This window comes from Hypomesus transpacificus, chromosome 12 (assembly GCF_021917145.1).
Source record: "Hypomesus transpacificus isolate Combined female chromosome 12, fHypTra1, whole genome shotgun sequence".
In the NCBI taxonomy this organism is placed as follows: Eukaryota; Metazoa; Chordata; class Actinopteri; order Osmeriformes; family Osmeridae; genus Hypomesus; species Hypomesus transpacificus.
Window position 1 is genome coordinate 2656262 of NC_061071.1, and position 27811 is coordinate 2684072.

Genomic DNA, 27811 nt, shown 5'->3' on the forward strand with positions numbered 1-27811 from the left:
CAAAGCCTGGGTTCAAATAAACAACAATTATTGTTTATTTTAAAAGTAAAAGTTACATTGTGGTCAAGTGAGATGTGGGACTTCACCTTCACATAGTTTCATATATATCGTCTCTCTCCTCTCCGCTAAATGCTTGTTTATCTCAGGAAGATTCTCTTTAGTTTGGTTAAAAACAGTGTGAATTCTTAATTAGGGGGTCAACTGTCATGTTATGTCATGCTCTTTTCCGGTTGATCAAGTAATTATTGTAATAATTATTTTGAAATACTGTAATAAAATAATTTTAAGGGCAACTGTGATAATATCAAGTATAAAGACAGATGAAAACATGCAGAGGAACAACATTGTATTTTATTAAAGCTAGTAAAAACTGTGTACAAAAATATATTTAGTAAAAATTGTATCCTAAATTGTAACACTTGATTATTTATTTTCTTCAGAAGCTATCCTCCCAGTTCTAGTTTTACTAACACCATAATACTGCAGCCACACAACATCATGAACTCTAAGTCAACATCTACCATGTTTAGTGTTTAATTTGGAGATCATTTGGTTAAAAACACATGTTTTAGTGTTTGTAAATTGATATAAGGCACAGATAAGTAAGGCACAGGAAGAATATATATATATATATATATATATATATATATATATATAACAAGTGTAACGTTACTGGAATATTAGCACAACACTCAATTCACATGAATCTTCTATGAGGCGAGGTGGTAAGGCAGTAGTGAAAATGATACTATAAGGCCATGCCAAAGCAATCTTCTACCAGCTGAGAAACTAGTTAGCATGTTTGTTACTTGAAAGGCTGACTCAAAAAAGGTGCAGCCTATTCAAACCCAACACAAAGGCAGTTAATACCGTAAGCCCCTTTTTACTTCTGAGCCTCCTCATGTGGGCTGGTATTAAACATCAATGAGATTTCAGCACGGTGTGAAAACACACAAAAACTAAGTACAAAGCATACTTTGATTATTTGGCGCCCTCTAGCTGTTGTAACAAAGAGTAATACGAATACATACGTTTACAAATAATCCATGCATATTAGGATACAGATATTAAGATAAATAAAGCTAACATAACATAGACATGTGTTTGACATAACAAGGTGTATAGTTTGGATAGTAAAACAGACCAGGAAAAAACGATTATGATATTCCTCTTCGTGTGGTCCGAGGTCTTTGGCCATTCCATTTCTTCACATGAACCCAGAACTAAAACATAACAGAAGAGCATATGATTTAGTTAAAACACAAACCATGGGTTGAATATATCAACAAAAAGTGACTAGCTTCATGCTGAGAACTAGTTTCTCCCTATTGTCATGTAAAAAATAATGTTTCTGAAGCAACAACGGATTCACAGCGATGTCACAAGCCAAGTTCACTTGTGTAGGTATGGACTCTACGCTTGTGTTGATCACAAGTTGAGAGATAACCCAAGCAAGGGATGTGACTCCACATTCCCCTCTATGGCTTAGGGATCCAAAATATACTTACTTCGGGAAAAATACTTGATCAATCTCTACATTTGCATGATACATTTATTGATATGCTAGAGAGTGGTGTATGGTCAAGATGTTTTAAGAAGCTCTGAAGAGGAGCTAGATGAATGTCATTGACAGGAAGGGGAGTGGATTACTTTTTGCGGTCCTTGTCCTTCTTAAGGTTGGTGTTGCTGTTGAAGGACTGGCCTTGGAGCAGTTCGGCGGCTGCTTTCTTCTTGCTGAAGGTATTCATCTCGTCCTCAAGGGACCTCCTCTTCTCATCCAGCTTGGCCTTCTCCTCCTGGTGCAGCCTCTTGAGCTGCTCAAACTTGCCTTGCAACTGAAAATCCAGAAAAAGACACCCCATACAATCAGTAGGTCAATCAGCAGTAAAGATCAACAGTAAAGATCAACCAATAAATATCAACTTGTCGTGTCGAGTGAATCCAAATACTGTCGATGAATAATTGAGCTGCAGAGCACTGTAGTATCTACTGCAGACTGCGGTGCACAGAAAGTGCTTGTTATGTGTTGTAGTAGATTGCTGTGATATAGTATTAAGATGCAATTACAGTTGTGAGTCAAGAGTGGTTGGGTGGGTGGGGAGGGGAGTGGGATTAGGGCGTACCTCTCTCTCGGCCTCCTTCAGCTCAGTCTCCTTCTCCTTAACTCGCTGGACAAACATCTGCCTCATCTCCTCCTCTCTCCGCTGCAGGTCCCCTAGGAACTCCTGCCGCTTGGCCTCGTAGGTCTCCTGCAGACTGAAGACACATTTGCAATTACATTTATTCATTTTTCATTTCATTTAGCAGACGCAATTGCATCGACATCCCTCCCATTTATTTTGCATACAGTCTCCTTCTCTCCCCCCCACCCCAAAAAAAACCCAAGATGGCAACTAAACGCCCTAGCTCAAATGTGTGCCGTAATTGGAGCCAGGTGTATATGGTACCTGACTGGTTTGCTTTCCGGGTCGGTGTCTTTGAAGCCCATCTCCTCCAGCTTGCAGCGTCGGTAGAGCTCGTAGTGGCGTGTGTGAGTCTGCTCCCTCAGGTCCTCCATGTTCACACAGATCAGCATCTCCCTCAGCTTCACAAAGTCACAGTGGTTCTCGTTTTCCACTGAGAAACAAACACACACACACAACTTAGCTCCGGCTGACCTCATCTCAACCTCTCATCTCTCAAAAGACTTTCGAGGTTACGTCCAAAGAAGGGAAACCCCGGGTCACCTTGCACCACGCCCCAGGGGTACTGGCGAGCTTTCACCATTTTATTTCCAATCTTCACCTCCTCCGTGCTCCCCACCACAGCAAAGGGCAGGATACCCTGAGAACAGCAACCAGATCACAGGTGTGGGGGACGGAGAGATGACAGGAAGAAGTGCTTCTCAGTCAACTGTTAGGAAAATATGAACATGGTCTGCATTGTACTTGGAGTGTTTGGGGGTGTTCAGGGCTTACATTCATTGCGGTGTTGATCTTGGAGACGGTCTCATCGTCCACAGGAAACTGATAGATCTGGACACCATTACTGACCAGCTCACTCATGATCTTGATCTTGAACTTGTGGAGCTCACTCTTAGAGATGGTGTCTGCTTTGGCAATGACTGGAATGATGTTGACCTATAACACAGAACCATAGCTGGGTCAGAATACTAGGTCAAAATTGTATTTAGAGAAGTCTGATGTTAAGGGACTGCCCTTTTCACATAATTCACCCCTTTCTCCTATTATCGGACACTACTGCTATTACCATGTAGTTCTGATGGTAATTGTTTGGCCAACTGTCTTTCCTCCAGAAAGAGAAGCAACCATAAAACTAACATCGAGGACAGGTTCCCCCGGTTTCTAAATCCCTGAGCTGAGTCAACCTGTTTGCTATGCCAGACATGTTCGGTCCTGTTTCAGTAAAATAACTAGACATGAGACTTCTCGTTCCACAGCATTAAACTCCCATATCCAAATATAGAAATGGAGGAACGAAAATGGAAAAGTGCTTTGAGGGCAAGGAATATGCTGTTTAGACAATTTGGTTAGCCTTTTCTCATGTGCATCCTGGCACATGACTGTTCTCTCTGCAGTGACTCGGTGTTTTGAGCCTATAATTAAGCTCAAAACAACCTCAGCTGATAGCCGCGCCAGTGCATAAAGGCTTTGGGCAACGTTCCTCGATAGGCGTGGACGAGGTAAAGACACCAGCGTGTACCGTGAACCGCCAAATCTGGGGACACAATAGAGAGCGAATGCAGGGGTGTGGACTTCAGTGGCAGTCGACTCACTTTGCTGTCCAGCTTCTTCATGGTGACGAGGTCCAGTGATTTGAGCGAGTGTCCTGAGGGGGCGATGAAGTACAGACAGGCGTGGATGCGCGAGTCGTGGTAGTTATGCAGGGAGCGCTTAATCTTCAGCTCTTCCTGTAGGTACGACTCAAACTGGGTGTCAATGTAGTCCACCACATGCTGATAGCTGAGGAGGGGAGGAAAGAGAGAGGAAACAGTATTGTCAATGCAGTTGTAAACATAAGTAAAGCAGTCACTGCTAGAAATCAGTATTATACACAATTATTTCTAAATGTCTTCATTATGTTTGATTCATAGACAGCAATATCCATTCACATAATTGACTTTACATTGTTATTAAGTGGATGAACATAGATACATCTTTGTGACACTTGCCTCTCCTGCTTGTTCATCTGGTCTCCAAAGCCCACTGTGTTGACAATGGTCAACTTCAGGCGCACGTTGCTCTCTTGCAGATCGTAGGTCTGAGCTCTGAGCTTTACCTTCGGCTCGAAGTGGGAAGACTCAAAGTTCTCAAAGTTAGTGTTAAACAATGTGTCCATCAGGGTGGATTTACCGATACCTGTTTCACCTGAAAGTAATGACACAAATCACACAAATCTTAAGACGCAACACATTTAAAATTCCGTCAAAGCACAGATATTCTTCAAGGAATTACTAAATGTTAGAATGTATTATATTCTAATACAGCCATGATACTCACCAATACAAAGGATATTGAAGCAGAACCCCTGACATGTTGATTTGTTGACCAACTGATGTGGCAAGCTGTCAAAGCCAACATGACCAGACAATGACAGTGGCCGGGCATTTTTTTCCTGGAACACAAAAAGGCCAATCCTTTGATATTAAGTAATTCAGGATTACTCGAAATGAATACATCAGTTCTCTGGTTTTACCAATCATATCCTGCTGGTTCGCCCTGGGTACTAAGACTTCAATTAAGAGCACACTAAATAGGATTAATTAATACCACGTTGAAGCCCCCCCCCCCCCCCCCCCCCCACACACACACACACACACAGAAGCCACTACGTTTAATAAGACAAGAATAAGGATAAAACACAATGAAACGTTAAGGATGGTTCTCTAATGAAACTTGTTATACTATATAACAAGCAGTAGAACTAGCCACAGTTTTAGAGCAAGGCTGCATACTAGTACAGTATACTTCCTAACTAGCTACTGTAGCTACAGCTAATCTAAATACGTTTTAATCAAAGTCATGACAAAGAAAATAACGAATAAACAAACAAAACTTTACCCCCTGACGAGCAACATCCGATGAAGCCATCTCCATATGATATAGATGAGCTAAAGAAAAATGTAGCTGTACAAGATAAATAAAGAAACTTAAAATTATTGTGCCTCCATACGAAATGTAAATACAACTATTTTTCTACGAGTGAAACGTAGCAAACTTTTTAAAGGGTGAAAACATTTGCAGGCGCGTGGGGGAAACTGCAAGATATTTCATTGTTTCTTGATCATAAATGTACGCAACTATGCATAAACATTTTTATACTAGTGTCAGCTACATTGCTGTACAATACCATAATTTTGTGTTCATTAAAATATTATTCTGTGCTTCGAGTGTGTCTCTTACTGGACTGTCACCCCCATATACGGAATAGTATGGACCAATTTTCTCGAATTCGGATGGATACACCCACTTTGAAACTCGTGCCATTTTGGATCAGCCGAAGAATGCGTCTACCGTACACGAAAACAACCAGATGGATCCACAATGGCTTCCCAAGCACTGCAGTATCTTGCAGCCTTGGTTGCTATGCGGCTGTGGTTGCTTTGATTATAGAAAAGTGCTACATAGAACAGTTTGGAATATAACTTGTAATCATTCACACCATCAACTGTTCTATTATTTGTTTTTCTTGTTCAAAGTGCCCTCGTCAGGGTGCTGCAGACCAAGCACAGTTTATTTAGTGATGCGGGACAGGTCCTCGTTTTACATGTGACTAGCTATAAGTTCATATCGAAATAGGTCAATTTAGGAATAGGGTGCTATTAAAAGGATATTCAAGCTATTATTAGCAAATAATTAGTCTATTATTTGTTTTAAGAAATCTGATTAGTTAAATCGCATCAATGGCGACTGAATGTACTCAAGAAGCGGTCCTTCAGTTTCTAACGGAGCGAGGGGGTAGAGTGAAAAACCTGGAATTGATTGACTACTTCAAATCTATTTTTCCAAGCAACCCTGAGAAGAGAACTGCTGTTAGGGAATCTTTTAAGGAACACGTGGATAACATTGCATTTGTAAACATTGAGAATGGAGTGAAATTTGTTTGTTTAAAGAAAAAGTATAGAGGCTCAGTGAAGTTTGTGGAAAAAGACTCGCGCAACGGGATACATGTTGGCGTAACGTCAGTTTCGGAACAGAAGAAAACTTTGAGAAACGAGAGCCTTCGTTCAAATTTGGACACATCTGAGAGTTCAGTAAACACTGCAATGAGTGTCCTGTCATGTGGAAAGGTGCGCAGTTTTGAAACCACTGTAAACGACGCTGCGCAACAAGAAATATTACCTGGCTCAGGTTACGGATCTGACAATACAGGTGAGAAACACCCATACGTTCCAGAAATATTTGTGCAAAGACAATCCAGGGAAGGAGTTGTACTGACACGATCTGTTGGCCAAACAGTCGAAGGTAGTGCATTCGACATGGGAAATACAAATATAAAAGAAGACAAGAAAGCTTCCGCAAAGGCAGTTGATGTTCGGATGTTACCTCCAGAGATTCCTCAAATTTCAGTGATTGAAGCGTCCCCACTACCAGCACCGGGGGATGGATCCATGTTTACAATGCCGGGACAGTCTAGAGAAACTACCCTGGGACAGGTTGACAAGTGGGGCCTACATACAACAAGACACTCTGGAAATCACCCAAAGCACGATGAATCATTATGTATAGCCCAAGGAGGCAAAGATGCCGATGTGGGCAGGACTGAAATTGTGACCAAACGCAGAACCTCAAGAGAATCCCAACGCAGCCTAATGTCTAGTCACCCTTCAGAGGATGGAACAGATGATGTTCAGATGGATTCCTTAAGTATGTCGGGTAGTGAGAGCAATACTCCAAAGGGGAGCCGTAAAAACTTTATTGAGCTCATGATGAACAGTTCCCCCCATGTTCGACGGAGCATGGCGTTGCGGAACTCTGTTCACCTGTCTACCAGGTACAATGACTGTTCTAGAAGTGACAGTGACTCCGCCTCGGTGGTGTCCTCCACTACAGAGGATGAGGCTACACCAGTCACACTGCACCCGCTAGAGCATGAATGGATGATGTGTTCGTCAGACGGGCAGTGGGACAGTCTGCAGGAGCTCCTAGCCTGCGAACCCAATCTGATCTTGAAAAAGGATTTTGTGACGGGCTTCACCTGCCTTCACTGGGCGGCAAAGCAGGGCAAACCAGAGCTGCTGGCATTAATTGTCAATTTTGCCAAAAACCACGCAGTGCCCATCAACATCAACGCAAAGTCGAGTGCTGGGTACACGCCCCTGCACTTGGCTGCCATGCACAACCATGTTGAGGTGGTGAAGCTGCTCATCGGTGCCTATGACGCTGACGTGGAGGCCAGAGACTACAATGGGAAAAAGGCCTGTCAGTATCTTACCAACAGTGTGGCAGTGGACATTAGAGATATCATTGGGGCATGTGGTGACTCTGAGTCCGAAAACAAAGATCACATGGATGGGGTTCGCTGGAGGCTGTCCAAGGTCCTCCAGTCCAGCCTCATGCCCCTGAAACTGCTGAATCACAGTGAGAATGATTCTGGAGATGGACTCAGCCGAGAAAAGCCTAAATTGCTTCGCAGGAAGTCTTCCCTCAGTAGCATTAGACAGAAGATCCGTTTTCGGTCACAGATTGTTCATAGCACATCGTTCGATGAGGGCAAAGAGTTAGAGGGCTCACTAAGAGGCTCTGTGAAATCCAGATCCAAGACCACTGTGTTTGGATGAGCGTGTGTCCAGAGTCAGTCAAGTATGCTGGCGATCTAATGCCAAACTACGGTGGATTACAGTTTGAGCTGTGTATTTCAAAATCATGTATTGCTTAATTTCTATTTCTCAGTTGGGTATGGCAAGAACGGCAGTGTAGGATATCTGAAGGCGATGGATAGCATGCATTGCACTGAATGTGATCTGTTAAGCAACTGGGTAGATTACCATGAATTAGGCCAAACATTTCTGGCCTTATCCTACAGTAAGCCTCTTATCTTTCACAGGCTTCTAGACCATGCCTTCACCCTCACCTAAGGCAGCATGAAGCTTTAGTTGGTGCTTGGGTATCTTCATTAGTAGCCTTGACCTTACTGAATATATCAAGTCAAGCTCATTGCTCAATGGTACTGTGCCTTACATTAGCATTCATGATCTATGACTGTCCTAAACTGGAAGAGCACACACCTACCTGCAAATGTATTATAGTATTTCCTCTCTCAGTTCCAGTGGTAGATCTTAGAAGCTTGTAAAAGCTTCTTGACATGAGTCTAATCTGGATTGCTGAGATCGCATAGTTAGATTGAGTCAACAGTGTCTGGTAACTAGGCTTAGGATAGAGTATGATCATTTTGTTGTTAGTTTAGTTGCACAATTGCATTTAGAAACCCTTGTGAAATACGTGTTTCACATTTGCACTATTGATTTGTAAGGATAGGCATTTTCTGTTTTCGATCACACCTCAAAACAAGTTCAGGCCACTCATTGTAAAACATTGACTAATTTCTGTTTTGTTTACCTTCATGTCTCTTTATGCCTTGTCGTGCAAATACTGCAGTCGGGTTTCAGATCTTGTTTTGGGTTCTCTTTCTAGACTAGACCACACATATGTTTGCATTGTGTTTCTTGTTTCTGTCAGTAATTATATCCCAACCACTGACTGGACATGGACCAATGTGTTGCAATACTTTAGCTTGTTAGTACTTGAAGGTGCAGCCAAGGTCTCCTTTAGTCAAACATATCTTTTGAAATGGGTCTAAGATTTTATTTGAACTTATTTGCACCTTAAACCAAGTACTATGTAAATGTTAATATAAAGAAGCTGCAATGGATTCTTGCTGATAGCACTTTTGTTCTGTAAAGGTTTACACTGTAATCTTATTTTAAAGAGGTAACACTGCTGGCATAACTATTGAACTACAGAAATCTGAACCTGCATAATAGATTTTCTTGTATATGCCCTAGACTTACCAGACTGGTCCCTTGACATTCCTTTTGAGTTCATTTAAAATGATTTACTGATGCTATGATACCTTAATGGTGTTTCTTTTTTTGTACAAATAATCTTGTATGTACACAATAACAATACATCTTTGTACACAATAATTGTGGATGAATTCATTGTGTCCTCCTTCTGTATGTTATGGTTTACTAGAAAATAAAGGGTTATATTTAGCATGTAAACATTCAGATATATTCCTTGTTTTCATTATTCGCATCTACAGCACTGCAGTCATTTGAGGGAAATACTTTTTATGTGTACCACAGGCCTCACTATCAAATGTTGCTTTCATTCCCTGTGCCCTGATGTACTGGGGCTCAAAGACTGGATTGAGAAATGCTACATCCCTACAGAAGCATTGGTCTCTACATCTATTTATACGGATATTTTAACAGCACCAGATTTGTTTTGGAATACATAGAGATGAAGGTGCTAGGGTTTGTCCTTGAGCTGTCAGTATGTCCCAGATGTACAGACTTAATCAGACCTGTCAATCTGCACCTGGATGTTGGCCTTTAAATATGCATGTGTCGAAACAAGAACACAAGATCAATTGTTTCAGCTGACCTTGTATATTGGTTTGTACATTTGGACAGGTTGATAACCAGCAGGCCCTTATCGGTATGAGGTCCATCCATTAGATGCCAATAACTTGGTGGTAGAGTCCGTCCCAGACATCCCAGACGTACCACCCAGATGTGCTGTGGAATGTTTCATCTAGAACTGCAAACTGAGGTGTTTGATGTTAAAACAGCTGACATGCGTGTGAATCCGGATCACTATGAAACAGCATCCCATATCTCTGTCTCTGTCTGTCTGTCTGTCTGTCTGTCTGTTTGTCTCTCTCTCTTTCTCTCTCTCTCTTTCTCTCTCTCTCTCTCTCTCTCTCTCTGTCTCTTTCTTTCTCTCTCTCTCTCTGTCTCTCTCATTTTCTCTTTCCCTCTGCCCTTTTGAAGTTTGTTTACGCTATAGCTCAAGGCTGATGATCTCACTAAGTCCAGCAAGCAGGGTCAACATGACACACTCCGTCCACATATAGGAAATGTTTACAACTCCAGTTTAAAGCCATCTTTCCCAAAATCTCATCTTCTACAGTTTAATATTTCCCTCTGTTTTTATTTGATCTAAAAAGATTGAATCTTGTTATCAATCTTGGCCTTATTGCCTCCTTGCAGACTGAATGATCTCACATAGAACATTATAAATGTATATTATGATATTTATATCACAATACTTGCAAAATAATGCACAAAAATGTCTGAAAATACATTTTCAAATGGAGGTGAAGATGACAAGTTGCGAGCTAGAGCTTGAGCGTTCTGAAAATGAGCCACTAGATGGTGCTACACATCAGGAATCAAGGGACCAGTCTGCTATTGTTGTTCTAAGACTCTGGGTCGCTTGGAAACAATTTAGACTCTGTAATTTCAATTGTGTTGATCAATGTTTTGCTTCAAAAATGTGATTTAGTTTGTCAATGATTCATGTTCCCCCTTTTAACTGTGAGATGTCTGTCAATTGAAGGAGATCAGCTAAGACATAGCTCACCATTCAGGAGAGCCATTTAATATCAAAGATGAGATGGGACGTTTTCCTTCTTGGGACGCGGGTGGTTCGCAGAGTGTCGTAAATTTCCTTGATTCATCGTAAATTTCCGGTGGCTTAGCCTTCACAGTGTCAAGGCTAGATCCCTCCTGTGTTAATGAGAGCACTGAATCACTCCCTACTGGGGCCTGCAATGAGATGGGAGCAACCATGAATCAACTGCTCTGACGTGGTGATGTAATGTAGACACGGCTAGACACACCAGTCTGTTCCTCTTTCAACTGAGATCAACTGTCCCTGTTGCTTGTTTGATTGAAACCGGACAAAAACAGACTAAGGATCTTTCAATATCTTCAATTCCATGGAAAACACACTCACAGCAAAATATAATGTACATTTCTGACTAAATGTTGTGTTTCTTTAAATTCCACCAAAAATGTAATGGTGAGCCTGTCTGGGTGAAGATTATCATTAGTGTTGACATACTCTGCTTTTGGCCAAAAAGTGAGAGAAGGGATACATGCTACAATCCCCCTGTTTTGCAAGGCTTTGACCGGCCTAAAACATGGTATGCCTGGACGTGCCTGTTCACCAACACACTATGGCTGTCACACATGATGTATATGTCTATTCCCTGGATAGCAACTAATCCTATTTTCCTGTCTGGGGTGTCATCTTGAAATATCTTCAGAGACACATTCAATTTACCCTGAGAATGCTCAGAGTGGTAGGTGATTTCTAAGAATCATCTTCCACCCAGCAAAGACGCAGACTTTGTATTCAACATGAACATCCCCATTACAGTTCGATTGATGGCAGAATTACACGTCTTATTAACACCACTTTTACTAAGTACACACTGATCATAATAAATGTATGTTTATTACACAGACACAGTAGAATAAATTGAGTGGATCTGAAGTCGTCCAGTTCATCTCTGGAGAGGTCCTGTAGCATCACATCAGCAAGCATGTGTGTTCTTGAATGAAAGAGTCATCATGCATAAAAAGCAAAGGAGAAAATGAGTCATTACCCATGGTATGACAAACCAGGGTAAGCATAATGTGTGTGCATTTGATTATGGAAGCGCGGTGCCATTTTGTTACGGACCATAAATACATAGGCATTTATTACGGTTGTCTCTATAATTGAAGCAATCTCTTCATATTCATTTGTTTTGATGTTGCAACCGACAAAGCATGACGGCTGTCCTTAATAAGGAAATCACATTTTTGTCCTCTCCAGTCTAGCACTTGCCAAACTGATCAACATCCTCCCCCTTCTCTCTCTTTCTCTTTGTCTCCCTCTTTCTTGCTCTGACTCATTCTGTCTTTCTCTCTCTCTCTCTCTCTCTGTTTCTTGCTATGTCTTTCTCTCACTCTCTGTCTATTTGTTTCTCTCTCTTTCTGTGTCACGCAGTTAAACTAAATGTCTTTGTTTTGTCGCATCCTTGTTATACCCAGAAAAGCATACTTCCATTCTGCTTCACACAGTAGGTAGCAGAGGTCAGTGCACAAAGCTCAATAGAGTTGGTGCTGGAAGCTCTTCCCCCCTCCTACACTCAGCGGAGAGGCGGCCATACTATTGGACAAACCAGATGAGAACATGATTAATTGGCGCAAATAAGCTCTTGACCTTGGAACGCCTCACAGTCATGGTGCGTCACAGCCCACGGATGGATTCCTTGTCATTCTTTCAGCGTACATTCTGTAGAGCTCGTACTAACCCTAATGAATTCAGCTGACACGTTAAGGTGCATTTCCCGTGGGTCCTGCTGCCTCCCTCACAGTGAGTTACTGTTGGCTCTCAACTATCACATTTTCCAATGGCCTTGAGCTCCTAAACCACACAGTGACCAGGGGCTAAGTTAACTCCCTGCCACTCTTCAGGAGATAGCTGGAGGCAAACATAATGGGTGATGTGTTGTTTGAAACAAGTGTATCACCATCCAGAGAGAATGAGAGAGAGAGGATAGAGAATAAGATTGACAGACGGAAAGAGAAAAAGAGATAGAGGAACAAATATTGATAGAGAGGGAGAGGCACCATGATATGCAATTTTCATGACAGATGTCAGCCCCAGTAGCATCTCACCATGCCTCGTGTCCCATCAGTCAGTCCCCCTCACGCTTATCTGTTTACAGAAAGAAGGAGAAACAGATTACACCTCCAAGGGTTCCAACCATACCCTGTCACTAACTGACCCTGAGTGACCATGACATATAGCTATTAGCCAGCTGAGCAGCTCTGGGACCAGCCCTTATCTATACTGAGGAACGGGTTTGCTGAGAGGACATCAGGGTACAAGGCACCCGATAAGCTTTCTGCAGCAGTACCTCCGCAGTACTGTGACGAGGCAGCAGGGATGCACCATTGCTCGTATGCTTCAAACCAACTGTATTTTTTCCAACTTTTGAAGTATAGGTGGACTGTGGTTTCTGGACACATAGACCTCGGCATGTTTGTCTTTACCATTTTTCTCATGTCTCTCTGTGTAAAGAAAAGACATTGTCACAAAAAAACTGTATCTGATTTCTCCCCGTGGTCAGGAGTTAGATAAATATTCTCCCAAGTGTGCACTTCTCTGGGTTTGGATTGTTTACCATTTACTTCTTATCCAACACCCATTGTGTTTTAGACATGGCCCACCGAGAGTGTGGACGCTGGTGAGACGTAATTAATTCCTGCACTGCTGTTATAAGACTTAGATGGGAATCAGTATGGCTGTCTATGAGAGTCTTAACAATCAAAAGAATTCAGAGAGCTCTCAATAATACGGCAACAGAAAGGTGATAAGATTCTTTTGTGAAACTTATGAATAAAACATAGGACTCCCATCTTCCTCCATTTTCCAGCTTTGCCTATTCATTGTGCCTCAAGGACTGTTCAAAACCGTCTTGGACTCACTTTAGACTACACTACTGGATATAAGTGGCACACAACTGAATGACAGATAGGTTAGTCATACATGGCTTTGAAAAAGGCTGATGAATGGCAAGCTATTGGGATTACTTGTGCATGGCAACACAAGTGCATGGTCTGAAAGTGAGTGTCCATGCTTGAGGGACCCAGCCTTTCTCAACAGCGTTCATTTCAGCTTTCGAAACCAATTTTCTTTCCATTTTTATCGTTCATACAAACTGATAGCTGATGACAAATCTTGTGAAAACAGGGAAAATAAATGAGAACATGAATTCATTTTATTGTAGATGTTAAGTAGAAACTGAACATCTTTCTTCATGACAAGGACAATTCAGGAACAGCTCAGCATTGCTCTCTGCTAGTAACTAAAATGCCTACAGAGCTCAATTTATTGTTACACACAAAGCAACAATACTTGGACAGCTTCATTCACAGTGATTGTGGTAAAACATTTTGCGTGTGTGCAATATAATCAAAAAATCTAATCACAATTCATCTGATTGACATTTCCATTGAAAATGTTTACATATTGGATGCCCAGGCACCTTTCATCTTTATTCTCATACTTTAACCGGAAATAGTTTGATAGATACATTATACAGTACATTAGCATTTATCAGAAGATCAAAATAAGAGATGCTTAGAGAGCTATTACCTTCCCACAGTCCCAGCGTGTGTGTGCGCAATTCCTAATGCTAATTCAGAAGCATTGCCAGTGGCGTTCATTTACTGACTGTTTTTTGGGGGCCTAAACAGTATTTGGATTGATAAAGTGCACAGATACAAACACAGAACTGAACACCGTACTTAAACTACTTAAACACAAAGCATCATCATATTTAGTCTGCCTAAGGTGAATTGAACTGTTGCTTCACAGATTTGAGAAAACTTCTCCATGTTCACCTCAGTTTCTGGAAAGTCCCCCACATTATTGTTTCAGATCAAGAATGATATTGGTTGAGAATAGCCACTATTGAATATGACAAAATTAAAAACATAGCAGTTTTATTCTAACAAGAAAATTGTAATTACTAGAATATATTGCAGCCACGGTAAGAACAACATTTCATAGCAAGCATCCTTGTGGACACAATAAGTCAAAAAAGGCAAAGATTGCTACTGTCAAAGAGTAGGATTGTGACAAAAACAATTTCTGGCATAGACAACATAGGATTACATATAAATGTTGCAACGAGCCAAGTGAAATAATTGAACTGTAATAAGGCTAAAGTAATTATGAGTCCATTGCCATTTCATTGTTAGCCCTTCATAAAAGCACATTTAATTAGTATATCTAAGCTATGAGGCGTTGAGACTTGTGTGGTCTAGCCTGTCAGTGACTACCAGTATAGAAAATGGACGTGGAACATTTGACCAGTTCAAATATCACTTTCCCAGTTTGTCTCATCGAGGCACTATTTCAGAGGCATTGACATGTTCTATGTATGTTTGTCCCCAATGAGTAGAGGAAGATAAGGAGAAAAAGCTTAGTAGAACTTCTACAATGATACAAAACCTAAATTCCACCTGTCATTCTGCTGTAGATGTGCTGGCTCATGGCGAATCGTGTGCATACTGAGAAGGCTTCTGTCATCACAACTAGTCTAGCCGGCTCGGAGGAGAGGGACAGAGGGTGAACGAGGAGTGGACGGCAGCGGAGGCGATAATCAGAGCTAATGCTGTGAAGTGGGTGTCGCTGTGTGTGTGTGTGTTCAGGTAGGATTACAGGCTGAGGTCCCAGTGATGGCTGGTGTTGATCGGCAAAACGGCTCCCTGCTGGTGAGTGACTATCAGTCTGTGTGTGTGTGTGTGTGTGTGTGTGTGTGTGTGTGGGCCTGTGGTAAGGTCATCAAGGGGGCCCGGTTGCTCAGGCCTGCTGAATTCCCACCAGTGAGCAGCTCTGTTTCCACAGCTCAGCTTGCTTCTCCCTCTCATAAGTAATGTCAGCTGACTGGGTCTTCCCCCCATTGTACAGGTAGCAGCTCCCCACTCCCTCCAGCTCAGACGCCGTGGCTGCGTAGATGGCTGTGGACGCCCCCTCTGCTGGTGTCTGTGGGCGACGCACAAAGAAAGAAGCACTTAGAAGGATGAAGGACACATTTGAGTGTTTGAAGTCACGCGGGTGAGCCGTGCTTACACAATACTTGATTCACACTCAACTCAAATGCAGTACATTTTGGGTGTTGCCCCAAGGGATTGCAATTTACAATGCCACAATTCACTATTTACAAAAACCCACCATCATGTCCTTGGCTATTGTGCTTCTTATATTGGACAATGCCCTAGTTTCTCAAACACACACAGCGCTCACTGTCTGTACTGATAAAGAAGAAAGATTTGCTACTCGACCTTCAGATAAAGGCCTTAAAAGGAAAATATAAAAGTGATTTATATCAATGCTGGTATCAGGGTGTCTTATCTTTATAGAATATTAGTGTCAAGAAAATTGAAAGCAGACGTTTATCCTGATTCGTTTTACAATCAAACGCATTTGCTTCTATTCCTCTCTGGGGCACTACTGTTTGAGTCTAATACAATATATTTGATTATGGTTAAGGCATCATCATATCAAGCATGCAAAAAGTTAATAAAAAACAATAACACATAATAAGCATTTTGTTTGATCTATTAAGAGGCGCAAAGTAAGATTCCTCTGTGAACCTCTCTCTGTCTAGTCATAAATTAATCTACAGGCTTCTCTCCTATTAACTTCTCTTTGATGTGAGGAGGATGTTGAATTACAGCAAAAGCTTGAGATTAGAATAATAATCATTCTAAAAGCCTCCACTGCAATACGGAAAATAGGAATCCTGGAAAATTAGGGTCAAACTTTCCACGCGCATTAACCACTGGCCGGGAATGACAATGAGGGAAGCTTTGGAGAAGCTTAGCAGCTTTTCTAAAACTGGATCCATTTTTGGTGCCTTTCCCTTCAATTAATGGCTATCCAAATAACTGGCTTCCACATTCTGGAATATTTTCAGTAAGTGCTTAGGAACTTTACCCTGAAGAGCATTTTGGCCACTGGCCTCTTTGCTGCCTGAGCTGGGCTGCAGAGGTTCTGGTAAAGGTCAGTGTCCACCATTCCTGGGTCCACAGCATTGGCAGTCACATGATCTCCTCCTGCTGTGAGCTTCTCCTGCAGGTGGTAGGTGAAGAGGACCAGGGCAAGTTTACTCTGGGCATAGGCGCCATGTGCACAGTAGCAAGACCTGGGGGACACAGAGATATGGCATGGGTAGGTTATAGGTACCATGCTTTTAAACACAAAATTAACTGATTTTGACATGAACTGCGACACGTTTTGTCTGTGTGACAACATGAGTGGATTTACCTACTGTGGCTCCCATCCAAGTGTACTAAAACAGCCTTCAGAAATATAAACTGCTTTACATCAGCGTTTCCAATGCTAACAGTGTTCAGACATTGGTTTTTAAAATGAAAGCAACTCTGTGCAGATGCAAGCCTGCGTTCAAGGTCTGTTCATGTGTGCATTATCACTTTCAAGTCTAACAGACCATGAAATACCATAATGTATTTTTTTATTTTTCCCCTTTACATTACACACTGAGATTGTTTTCTCGTTTCACTCTGGACCTCTTCTCCACTCATCTACCAAGATGATGATGCCATCCATCAGGTCTCAAGGCCTGGGGGGAAAGACACTGCTACTTTGCCCTTGAGCAAAGAGCTTCCGAAACAAAAAGACTGCTCACCAGAGTATTACCAATATAAAGTTTGGTAAGTACCGGCATTGAAAGAAAAAAAAAGCACTGTTGCTTTATATCTTTCCTCTAACAAGTGAACCAGCTAATGTTGCAGCAAGATAGACACATGCAATTCACTACTTACAGTGTTGAGACAGTGTCCAATAATGGCAGCAAAAAGAGTGGTTTTAAAGTCTATTTAATGAATAAGGGTAGTGGTCAGCCGAAAGGCAATATGTTAGATACAATCACTGCATTACAATTATAGTCTGCTGTTCCCCTGTGTGCACTTAATTACTCCTCAGCTCAGATTTACAGGCAAGGGATAGATGCCCCAATCACATCTCTTTTGAAACCCTGGGAGGGCCTAAACGCACACTCAGAGGATGGCTGTAGGAGGCCTGTGGTCCTCACCTGCCCTGCAGGTCCTCCATGTTGAGCCTGCCTGCGTAATGTGTGGCAGAGGACATGGTGACGATGCGGGAGCAGGCCTTGTGCCGCCCGGACCGCTTCAGTGTGTCGAGCAGAAGGACGGTCAACAGGAAATGCCCAAGGTAGTTGAGGCCAAAGTGCAGCTCAAACCCATCTTCTGTTTTTCGCTCCGGAACAAGCATGATGCCCGCTGAAACAAAGTAGAACAAGCATTTTCCCCACTGGTTCTTTGAATCTGTCAAGAAAATATTCAATATGTCAATGTTTGGATGTCTTATATAAGACAGAAAACTACCCGGCAACAACTTCTTTAGCAGTGATTGCTGGGAGATATATAGTGGGGGCTGGTGATGACCTTTCTATATCATTACTCTCTCAATGGGGTGGCACAAATGTCTGCATCATTCCCCATCCATCACCTAAGTGTGACGGGTGTTTGCTGTGGAGCTGAACAGTGAATTTTGAATTCACCCATTGCATAAGAAAGACAACCTGACTTTTCCTGACGGCATGCACATATCCCGAGACGCCCGTCTCAAAAGAGCTATGCAGTTCGAACAAATCACCCTCGGGAATTCGACTTGGACAGACTCGTGGTGCACTGTGTTATTTAAAGGCTCAACAGGGAGAAGAAAAACTGGCGGAATCTGGGAACAAAATAGTCACTGTCTGTGCAGAATGAAATAATACATCAACCACAGCATGCCATGTAGTCTGATATACAGTAGGCCTACTGTCTACTGTATGTTCGTGTCTCCTTTTGGAATATTTTCAAAGCTGTTCTCCAACAGACATTGTGCAGGTATCTCAGTGTGACTGTGTTGGTGACTACTACTGTATTTGGATAAAGGAGGCTGGTGTGTACCATTGTTGACAAGAACATGAAGTGGTAGACCCCGATCTTTAAACCTCTGGACAAACTGGCGGATGGACTTCAGGGACGCCAAGTCGAGGAAAAGGAACTCCGCTGTGAACAGAAGACATAATATAAGGGTTGTATAAAAGAAACGATCAAATATGTTAAATGAAAAACTACCATTAAAACGATTTCACTCAGTATTGTGTGACAAAAGGAACAAACAATTTAGTTCAAGCCTCCAAGGCCAAATCATTTCGGTCGGACAACACATAGGTATAATGAGATAGGAACAAGACAGTCACGCTTGGGTGTCCACCGAGAGCTCGACAACAATGATTTCACCGCTTGTTAAAATTCGCTTTCCACTTCTTCCCTGCTGTTGTTAGGAAAATACATGTATGGAATCAGTCTTCCACCTCTGCAACACTTGCCACAGCTTGTTGCTTTACTGAACCGAGTGTTGAAGCACATAATTAAACCAATTACTGTCCCACAATTACACAAATGACTCTACATTACACTAATCCCAAGAGTCTCCCATCGAGAGCAAGCAAGGTGTCAAGAGCCGCAGGGACTCCAAGCAATCCACAACATGACTGTAGAAAACTGTATTCTTTCTCTTCCAACAGAATCCACCATAGTTCAATGGGATTTGGCTGTAGTTCAGTATGTTCACTCGGATCTGACACCAGGTTGCAGTACAGCTGCGGTGACAGCCGAGAGCCAAACAGACTCCATATAATGATCTGATGAGTCACAGACAACAGAGTTTTAATAATCTCGTATCTTTAGAGGGAGACAGCAAAACAAGCTTTGGGCCAATACATTAGGTTGATAAGGTCACCTAAAGAGTCCAACATTTGCACACGCTGTTTGTTATATCATTCAGTTTGAGGCTGATGAGAGGCTGCTGTTGAACCTTGATTTCTGGGGGTAAGCCACAGCAACGATGTTGCTCACCTTTAAGCTGGGATGTACCCTGATCTTTTTAGGATTATTTGTTCACTAAATGAAGTCAGTGAGAATGTCAGGTGAAAGCATTTGCTCAACTACAGCTGAAACATCCGCAGTGCTGCATATTTACCAACATAGCAAAGCTATAATGGGAGAAATATTTGTGGACCTGTAATTATACCTCCATCTTGTCTCTGGTGCCAAAGCCCTGCATCAGTGCCAGGGAAAGACATCTATTATGAGGGGTGAGGAGCGTCGGTGCCAAAGAGGCAGCTCGGTGAAAACGCCACGGTTGGCATGATGCCATCTGGATATCAAACACAGACATCTCATTCAAAAGAAATCTCTTGAGAGATTCTGTCATCTCTCTGAATGCCAATCTCTGGTCAGTTGATGCTACAGTGAGCCGTGAGGACTGGAGCCAGGCTTCTCGTCTGTCCCACAGAGATGGAATGTTCCTCAGGAGAAGGTGGAGATGAGCTAGTACATCTGCAGAGAGGCTGAAGGGCTGAGATTCATCATCATCTGGGGACGGTCAGGGGAGGGCATGACGAACATGGGTGATAAAGTTAACAAACGCATGTGTCAGCTTGAAAACTGGTGGGGGGGGGGAAGGGGTTACTATCTCAAACATATTCTCAGGTGGGGGCCACATTGCCGTGTGGGACACAAATCCAAACTGTCTCAGCTTCTGTCCTTTTCCAAACAGTACCGTGATCACATTGGATACGACGGTCACAGAACCCTAATCTAAAGTAGTACGTCCTGGATAGGTAGGTGAAGGAAATGGAGGCCTGTCTGAACCTGAGGTCTGTGTCTCTGTAGACTGCCCTGCCCTGTGGCTAGCTGGTAATTAACCAAACATGCTCCGACAAGGCACATATTCCGTCGCCACTATACTGTGTAATTCAGATCAACCAAGGTCAGATCAAAAGCTCCATTTAACAGTACCCCAAGTGTCACATTAGAGCAACAGTTTAACACACCATACATTCGACAACATTCTTATATTTTGACGAAGAGCTGAATTAAAGGCTCGCTGAGGCAGTTAATAAAACATCAATAAAGATCACATTTTCTGACTATTATATCAGCTGACCTGGAACAACCCTTTAAACACTGTTGAGCAGACACTGTCAGTTGTGTGCACACCCTGCCATGAAAATCTGGACAATTATGGGCATATCGGGAATCAAATCTCTTCAGTTTAACTTCCCTTTTTCAGGCAACTTGTTGGTGGTGTTTAATACTGCTTGACAGCGTATGCGGAGAGAGGGGTAAACCGAGGGCATTGAGAGGAAATGTGTTGATTTAAAACAAGTGCACTTCTCATTTACACTTCTGTCATCGTTACTCCTCACAGGGCGCTGTGCGACTTGATGGAACCCTCCTCTGTAATGTGAACTCTTGTCCCCCTCTCACACACGCTCTGCTGGGTGTGTGTAAGTGAAAGACAGAAAAGGAGAGGAAGAGAGAGAGCGAACTTCATGGCATCAGAAGCCTTTTTTCACCAAAACACCCTCCGACATCACATCAGCATGACAATAAGGCTGGCTGGCAAGCATGTCAGGCTTTCCCTCTTGTGCTCGACAAACACCTCACTGTGTGACTGCTGTGACAAAGGCTTGCTTGTTTGCTCTAGACAGGATGGAGAGGAAGACGAGGATAAAATCAGGAGTGAAACTGTCTCCTCACGCCGTCTTCATATACGCCTCTCAACCCTTGGGAGGACAATGGCACGCCAAAGGGATCTCCCTCTCAGGGTACACAATTAGTCCTGTCGTTCACATCTGTTTTGTGTGTATTCATCTACAGTGCAAATCCAGGCCACACGGATGATTGAATGAACAAATGAACAAAACAATGACATTCCAATATCGATCATTTGGATGTTGCAGTATTTACGCTCGAAGCAACAGAGAAATATAAGCAACAAGGGAAGTGGTCATGGGGAGCGGTAGTTGAGAAGGTACCTTTGCCTTGGCTGCCCTCCTGGTGGATGCTTTTCACTGCTGCTCGGCCTTCCTCTTCAACATTCCCAGCTGGAGGAGAATGAAATGAGAGAGGCTCCGTGGGCACTCATCCATGACACCACACACACACACACACAAGGCCTGCATGCAGGCGACAGACTCGGTTCTGATGTGAGGCACTGGGTCGGGCCCGTTCATTAGGGATGCATTGATAGCTGAGGATGACACTTGTCACGTAGATTTGGATAAACATGATCATTGATTGGTATTCCATTGCTCGCTCACAATTTAGAGAAATTGCCTAATATTATTATTAGTTACAGCATGTGTTAATGAGGGATAGGCTACCGCAATAGCAAAGAAAACAATATTTTTTACTTGCTACCTCTGCCTTAAATGGTGTTAGATGTGGTGGTGGTAGATTGGGTGTTTTAGTATGACAACCAAATGGTGTATTGTACAATACCTATAACCACATGCATGCCAAGGCTTGCCAGGTGTCTTGCAGTCTCAAACCCCATTCCTCGGGCACCCCCAGTCACTATGGCAACCCTTCCATTTTGTTTGGGCAAAACTGTGAGGGAGAAAAGGATATGGTCCACATATTGCGTTGCAACACAATGACGACAAGAATCCTTTGGTCTATGCTTATTCTAGTCAAAATCTATGAAAACATGAATGCATTTCAATAACTGAACGTTATGCATGCCTGGCCTAAACATTCTGTCAAACTTTAATTGTCGTTGATTTACTCGTTTACAAAACTCTTTATCGGAGGATTTATGCAGAGTAGATTGCATGTTTGCATTGAGTCACAGGTCAATGCGTCCTTATTGACCTAGAGTTCCTGAATATGCTGGGAGGGACAAACCATTGTCCATGCAAAGAGTCTATCTTGATGCTCAACAACAGATCCTGCCTATAAGATAAGATGACCTTGTACGACCAGAACAGCCAGACTGATGGAAATTAGAGCAGACATCCTGCTTGACCGTGGCTGATTGTGCAGGATGCAGATTACATTAAATACAGCCAAGCGTCAATATAAATTCTAACACTGTGAATGTCACACCAACCAACAAGTAGTCAAATGACATAGTATATATATTTTTAAGGTATTTATTAGAATATTCAATTCAATAGTATGGCTCTACTGTATCACTTCACATGGCACACAAGCTTTTGGCATCTGGCCAAATCGATAATATTATCGATTTCGCAGTGTTTATCTGAGCCCAAAAAAGCCTAAGCACATCAGGATTGAAACAGTAGTTAGACTAAGTGAATATCCAGAACGTAATAAAAGAACAGCAGCCAGAACTTTTATTGTACTTTTTGCTCTAAATTATAAACACTTTGCTCGATCATAAGTACGTTCCATAATTGCTTGTTTGTGTTCTATCAACTGGCATGCAGAATCACATTATAAAAAAATAAGAATTTGCATAGTTTAATGTCTCATACAAACACTGAGCTCATGCAATTGGTTCCTGTTCTAGTCTGAAGCTCCACCCTTCCTGATCATCCTCACGAGGCTCCGCCTCATAGTAGCTCCTGGAGTTCTCATACAGAAACACCTGTTGATCTACGAAGGCCGGGGCGAGGCGATTCCTCTTGCCGCACAGAATTGTCCCAGAGGAGCTGAACAGTCTGTGACATGGGACACTGGTGGCAGGAACAGACCAGTACTTTTGGAGCACCTTGGGCAGGGTGGGGAACAAGGCCACATGGTTGGACCACCAGCGTAGAGGGTCCTCATTGAGGCCTAGAACCCTCTGAGATTTAAAATTGCTCAGTTCCTCCACAACCTGAGCATGCAGCTCCTCCTGGTTCTCATCGGTGCCTGACTGGTAGAATATCACAGCTAGCGGGTTACTGTCCGCCATCATACATGGACTCGCAGATGCAAGAGCCTGCTTTTTGTCCGGTGGTTCATCGGACGACTGTGGGCGCTCCACAGAGCTAGGCTGCTCGGCCCTCTGTTTCTCCAGCACGGCCTTGGCCTCCTCGATGACCTTGGTGTCCACCTGGGAGCGTTCCTGTAAGGTGAGGAAGGGCAGCCTCTTGTAACGGGGATCCAGGAAAGCAGCCACATTCAGAAACGTGGCCGTCTCAGCCGTCTGTGAATAGGTGCTGGACAACACTCGGGAGACGACCTCTTTAGCCATTCCGATCTCTTTCAGATCCCGATCGTTCAACTTCAGGGCGGTGTTAAGAAGCATGTGGAGGACAGGTCGCACCATACTGATGGACGGATATCTACACGAGGTCATCATATCAGCCACAACTTTGAACGGCTGCAGCATTTCGATCATACCCTCGACCATGCTCCATTCAGTGCCCTCGAAACTCAGGTGATGGTTATCACTGTCCTCCACAAGGGCCGAGGTGACAGCGGGCTGTTGTTCTCGGAGGCGCAGCAGCATATGCAGGGTAGACATCCAAGATCGAATCCTGTCGTTGACCAGTTGACACTTGGACAGTCCGTGCAGCCTTTGCTTCTCTTGAAGGAGACAGATCGCCGTTAAAGACTGATGGAAATAATCCACGAGTTTTCTGCATTTCCCTAAAAAGCCATCCACATGGGGAAGCTGAAACGCTTCAGCCATTCCTCGATTAACTGTATGACCAAAGCAGGGCATTTGCACTGACAAGTCCAGGAGGGAGCAGGCCTTCACTATATCTAACGAGCCGTTAGTAGTAACGCCGCTGACTTTGTGGGTTATCCCCCATTCAACAAAGGCGTCGTACAACGCCCTGGTTATATTTTCAGATCTGTTGTCCTCCTGAACCTCAAATGTTTTAAGGCACTTGCTGCTCGTCGTGAAGACCGACGTCGAGCAGTTTTGGTTCAGGCAGTGCATCGATAGGGAGATGTAGGTCCTATTCTGGGTTTGGCTCTGCCAAAGGTCAGTGGAGACGCCGCAGTTAGCCACCCCGGCGAGCACGCTCAGCACGGCCTCGCGGCTCCGTTGGTACACGTGCGGGAGGAATTTCTTTGCAATGTCGCTTTTAGTGGGTGGCGAGTATCGGGGATCTGTGGTTTTCAAAAGGGCCTGAAAAGTGGGCTCTTCGACAACAGACACGGGGTACATGCCTTCACAGATAAAGCTGAGGACAGCAGAGGTCAAGTCACTGTGTCGTCTGTTCTCATATCCGAGGTTCGGCTTCGGGGGCTCCTGGGGATGCTGCTGATGAAAAGGCCCCTCAGGTTTTCTCTTGGAGTAGGCTGTGGCAAAGCCTCTCGCATTTGATCTGTGTTACTTTTCACAAACTCACAGAATTCATCCGGGTGGTTCTTCTCTAGATGGTATGATAGATTGGAAGTGTTGCCAGAGTAGGCAATTTGAGTCATACAAATGCGGCAGTATATCCTTTTCCAGTGTAGTATACATCCATCTGAATCAGTGTCAAAGCCAAAATACTTCCAGACTTTACTTTTGGCTCGTGGATGTGTAACTAGGTGGAGGTTAGATGACGATGCTCCTGTACTTTTATCCTCCATTGATTCCTTTTACAAGTCGTTCCGTTTAGGTGTGTTCACTCATCTCTGAGTACCTGACAAGGCAGTGAAATAAAGCTATGAAGCAAAAAGGTTGAACTTACTTAAAAAGATGTAACTAAATGCTATGTCACATAAACTGTCTTGGAGTTGTAATTGCTGGCTTTTGACAAATGAAGAGGTTCATCTTGAAAACAAGTTTGAAAACGATCTTTAACTTTTTCACTAACATTCTTAGTGTGATTAGACTAGGGGCAAGCTCACAATTGGATTAAACCAAAGATTTACTAACACAAAAACTCTCATTGTGTAAGTATAGTTAGGTATGACAATATTCCCATGGAGAAGGAATTCTTCTGAAGGGAGTTTCTGGGCTAAAGGTCATAGATTGCATATTCTCCCAAACATATCAGACAACATCTAAGATCACTTCTGAGTCAACTGTAAATAAGTAGTCAATGAATTTACAAAACAGCACACTACAACAGAAGTTTGAATATATTAATTTAGGAGTGTCAACAAATTCACGCTAAAAAATATAACGCATTATATAAGCCTACTGTCTTTCGTTTCTGACATATTTTACGTTGAACATTTGCAATAGGCGCCAATTGGTCGCAGATTACATCGCATGCATTAATAAGTCAACAATCAAGTGATAACAGAAAAACCTAACCTGGTAATGCAAACGATTTGTTGAAAAGCTGATACAGAAGTACTTGAACTCCCACCCAATACAGCCTTATTATCGGTAAAATGAAAGACAGTAGCCACATCATTTGCAACGTCCCGACTCTTCCAGTTCTCTGTGTATCAACTATTAGATTCCGTGCCGAGGTGCTTGGTCTTTCAAGTTCCTACAGCGTCTGAAGCTTGGTCTTGACAGTTCCGCTAAAGCCGCATTACGAGCGAGGCACTCGACTAATGCAGATTGCAGAACATCGAGCTCTAATATCTTAACAAAGAACCTTTTATTGTAACATTCAACCTTTGTCATCGCGTAAACCAGACCCAGATCTGGGAACTGTGAAAAAAAGTATGCTATATAGGCTACGGTAAGCTATAATTAGACCTAGCAGAATTTGAGAAAATGTTCGTGCTCTTCGCCATTACTTTTGGTTTAAGTCTTTGCTTAACCCGTTGTGGTCCTTGCCAATATTAATGACTGCCATAGTTAAAGAAAAGGAAAATCCCGGGGCATATCCAAACAGCGTGTATCTATTTGACAAACATTGTGGTTCGTGGCTGCATGAAAAGAAGGGGTGCGCCCACAATTAACTCCCTAAACTTGATTTCTATACAAATTTGACTGACATGATGTTCTTTCCATCCATGTGTAGCCTATCAAAACATTTACCTAATTTATTCAAATGCAAGATGCATCTACATATGGTCTCCCTTTAAATTGTCTAGTCAATGCTGTATGTGATGTCTTTGTGCGTGGACGTCGAGTAGCCTAACATAAACATAGGCCTACCAGATATGGCTTTTAGAAAATGTGTGTTATAACAGGTAAAGTGGAACGGCTTACCGGTGATTCCACTGTCAGGGATGCACTCTGTCAAATAATCTTATAAAACTCAAAGGTTACCCTTTTTGAAGCAAATACATGTGTAATTTTACACCAAGCCTCACAACAATTGAAAGTTTGATTCAGTAACTTTCCTCACAATTGATCTTAATTTGTACACATTGATAGCCTATTTAAATGTGGCCTTGCTGATTGCAAATTACAACCCCAGTTTCTTATATTTCTCAATCCAAGTAGCCTATATCTGACTTGAAACTGTTGTCTATTCCTTTAAAATTTAAGGGACGCCAAACAAAACAACGGGCAAGATTAAACATGATCTGTTCATTTAAACGAAATAAGGAACGCAACATAAAATATGGTCCTAGATAGGTCGTACATGAGCTCAAATAAAGTAACCAGAACACACCCCTATGGTTGAAATAAATCTACGTATTTCCATAGTTAAGGACCTTATTAATTTATTTACATTGATTTAAATCTAAACTGTAGCCTAACTCAAATGTTAATTAGTAGACCTGCATTGCATGTAGCGTTTTCATCTGTGACAGGTTCCAGACGCATGCTTTGTAGTTTAACTGCCCTATCATTTCTGGATAACCACTGGTTGACAATACGATTTGCAGTAGGCTATTTAATAGGGTCACCCATCACTTTATTAACCATCCAGTTAAAAACTTGATTTGGAACAAAGAAAAAAAAATGTGTCGAGTTATCCCACAACGAGAGACCATTTGCAAGGGGAGAAGCTGCGATACATTCCCATTCAGTTGGATAAACGAAAAACGTGAAGCAAAGATGCTCTGCACTTGGGTAACCAATTGGTTCCCACTTGACTCTCAACGATTTGGGTGTTGTCATTGATAAAACTACCTACACGAGTTATGAAATGAAATATAACTAACATTGGTGGACTAGTGCGCGCAACATGTTGAATATCAAATCAAATTTTTAGCCTGTAGACAACATGAGCTATCTTGGCTACACCTGAAATAGAGTCTACAGAAATGCCCGTTTAACAATCTGTTAATTTCACCCTACACATCGTTCCCACAGTTTGATCTGTCAAAGACGCGCGGATGGACTTACCAGGGTCACCCTGGTGTCTCCGTGAAAGCAAACCTTGGGGTATCCTGGTCGTCTCACGAAGCACACCCAATTATCCGAATCAAATACCATGATCACAATCCACGTCTCGACATATATACCATAATATTACATAGAGAATTAGCAAAATAGCAAAAATAAATAACGCCACTAAGATTGTCTTGGTCACCGGTGATATCAGAGACTGCATATCTGCAGTAGGCAGAAGACTGCGCGGGCTCTGTTTGCTGTGGCTGTTG

At 42.6% G+C, this 27811-nt stretch overlaps 4 protein-coding genes across 5 annotated transcripts; 1 reads left to right on the plus strand and 3 right to left on the minus strand.

Annotated features, from left to right (window-relative positions):
- Nucleotides 1-331: 331 nt before the first annotated feature.
- On the minus strand, nucleotides 332-5216 carry LOC124474803 (septin-10-like). The gene is made up of 10 exons (XM_047031246.1): nucleotides 5061-5216; nucleotides 4500-4614; nucleotides 4172-4367; nucleotides 3776-3962; nucleotides 2958-3119; nucleotides 2727-2823; nucleotides 2448-2616; nucleotides 2124-2256; nucleotides 1651-1835; nucleotides 332-1223 (listed from the first exon to the last, which is right to left on the minus strand). The coding sequence occupies exons 1-10, from the start codon at nucleotides 5094-5096 to the stop codon at nucleotides 1208-1210; spliced, it is 1296 nt and encodes a 431-aa protein (XP_046887202.1). The 5' UTR covers nucleotides 5097-5216; the 3' UTR covers nucleotides 332-1207.
- A 487-nt stretch (nucleotides 5217-5703) lies between these two features.
- LOC124474541 (ankyrin repeat domain-containing protein SOWAHC-like) lies at nucleotides 5704-9153 on the plus strand. Its single transcript, XM_047030777.1, has one exon. The coding sequence runs from the start codon at nucleotides 5903-5905 to the stop codon at nucleotides 7778-7780; it is 1878 nt and encodes a 625-aa protein (XP_046886733.1). The 5' UTR covers nucleotides 5704-5902; the 3' UTR covers nucleotides 7781-9153.
- A 4638-nt stretch (nucleotides 9154-13791) lies between these two features.
- Nucleotides 13792-27802, minus strand: dhrsx (dehydrogenase/reductase (SDR family) X-linked). 2 transcript variants are annotated; one of them, XM_047031262.1, is made up of 7 exons: nucleotides 25611-26032; nucleotides 21899-22006; nucleotides 21433-21501; nucleotides 18512-18613; nucleotides 17629-17836; nucleotides 16512-16719; nucleotides 13792-15557 (listed from the first exon to the last, which is right to left on the minus strand). In XM_047031262.1, the coding sequence occupies exons 1-7, from the start codon at nucleotides 25711-25713 to the stop codon at nucleotides 15375-15377; spliced, it is 981 nt and encodes a 326-aa protein (XP_046887218.1). In that variant the 5' UTR covers nucleotides 25714-26032; the 3' UTR covers nucleotides 13792-15374. The 2 variants fall into 2 exon arrangements, with proteins under 2 accessions (XP_046887218.1, XP_046887219.1); XM_047031263.1 differs by lacking the exon at nucleotides 25611-26032 and adding an exon at nucleotides 27555-27802 and having other exon boundaries at nucleotides 13807-15557.
- LOC124474816 (E3 SUMO-protein ligase ZBED1-like) lies at nucleotides 22013-24987 on the minus strand. Its single transcript, XM_047031261.1, is given in 2 exon segments — nucleotides 22013-24673; nucleotides 24676-24987. Coding segments are annotated over 2 exon segments (2028 nt in total). The 5' UTR covers nucleotides 24938-24987; the 3' UTR covers nucleotides 22013-22907.
- Nucleotides 27803-27811: the final 9 nt, after the last annotated feature.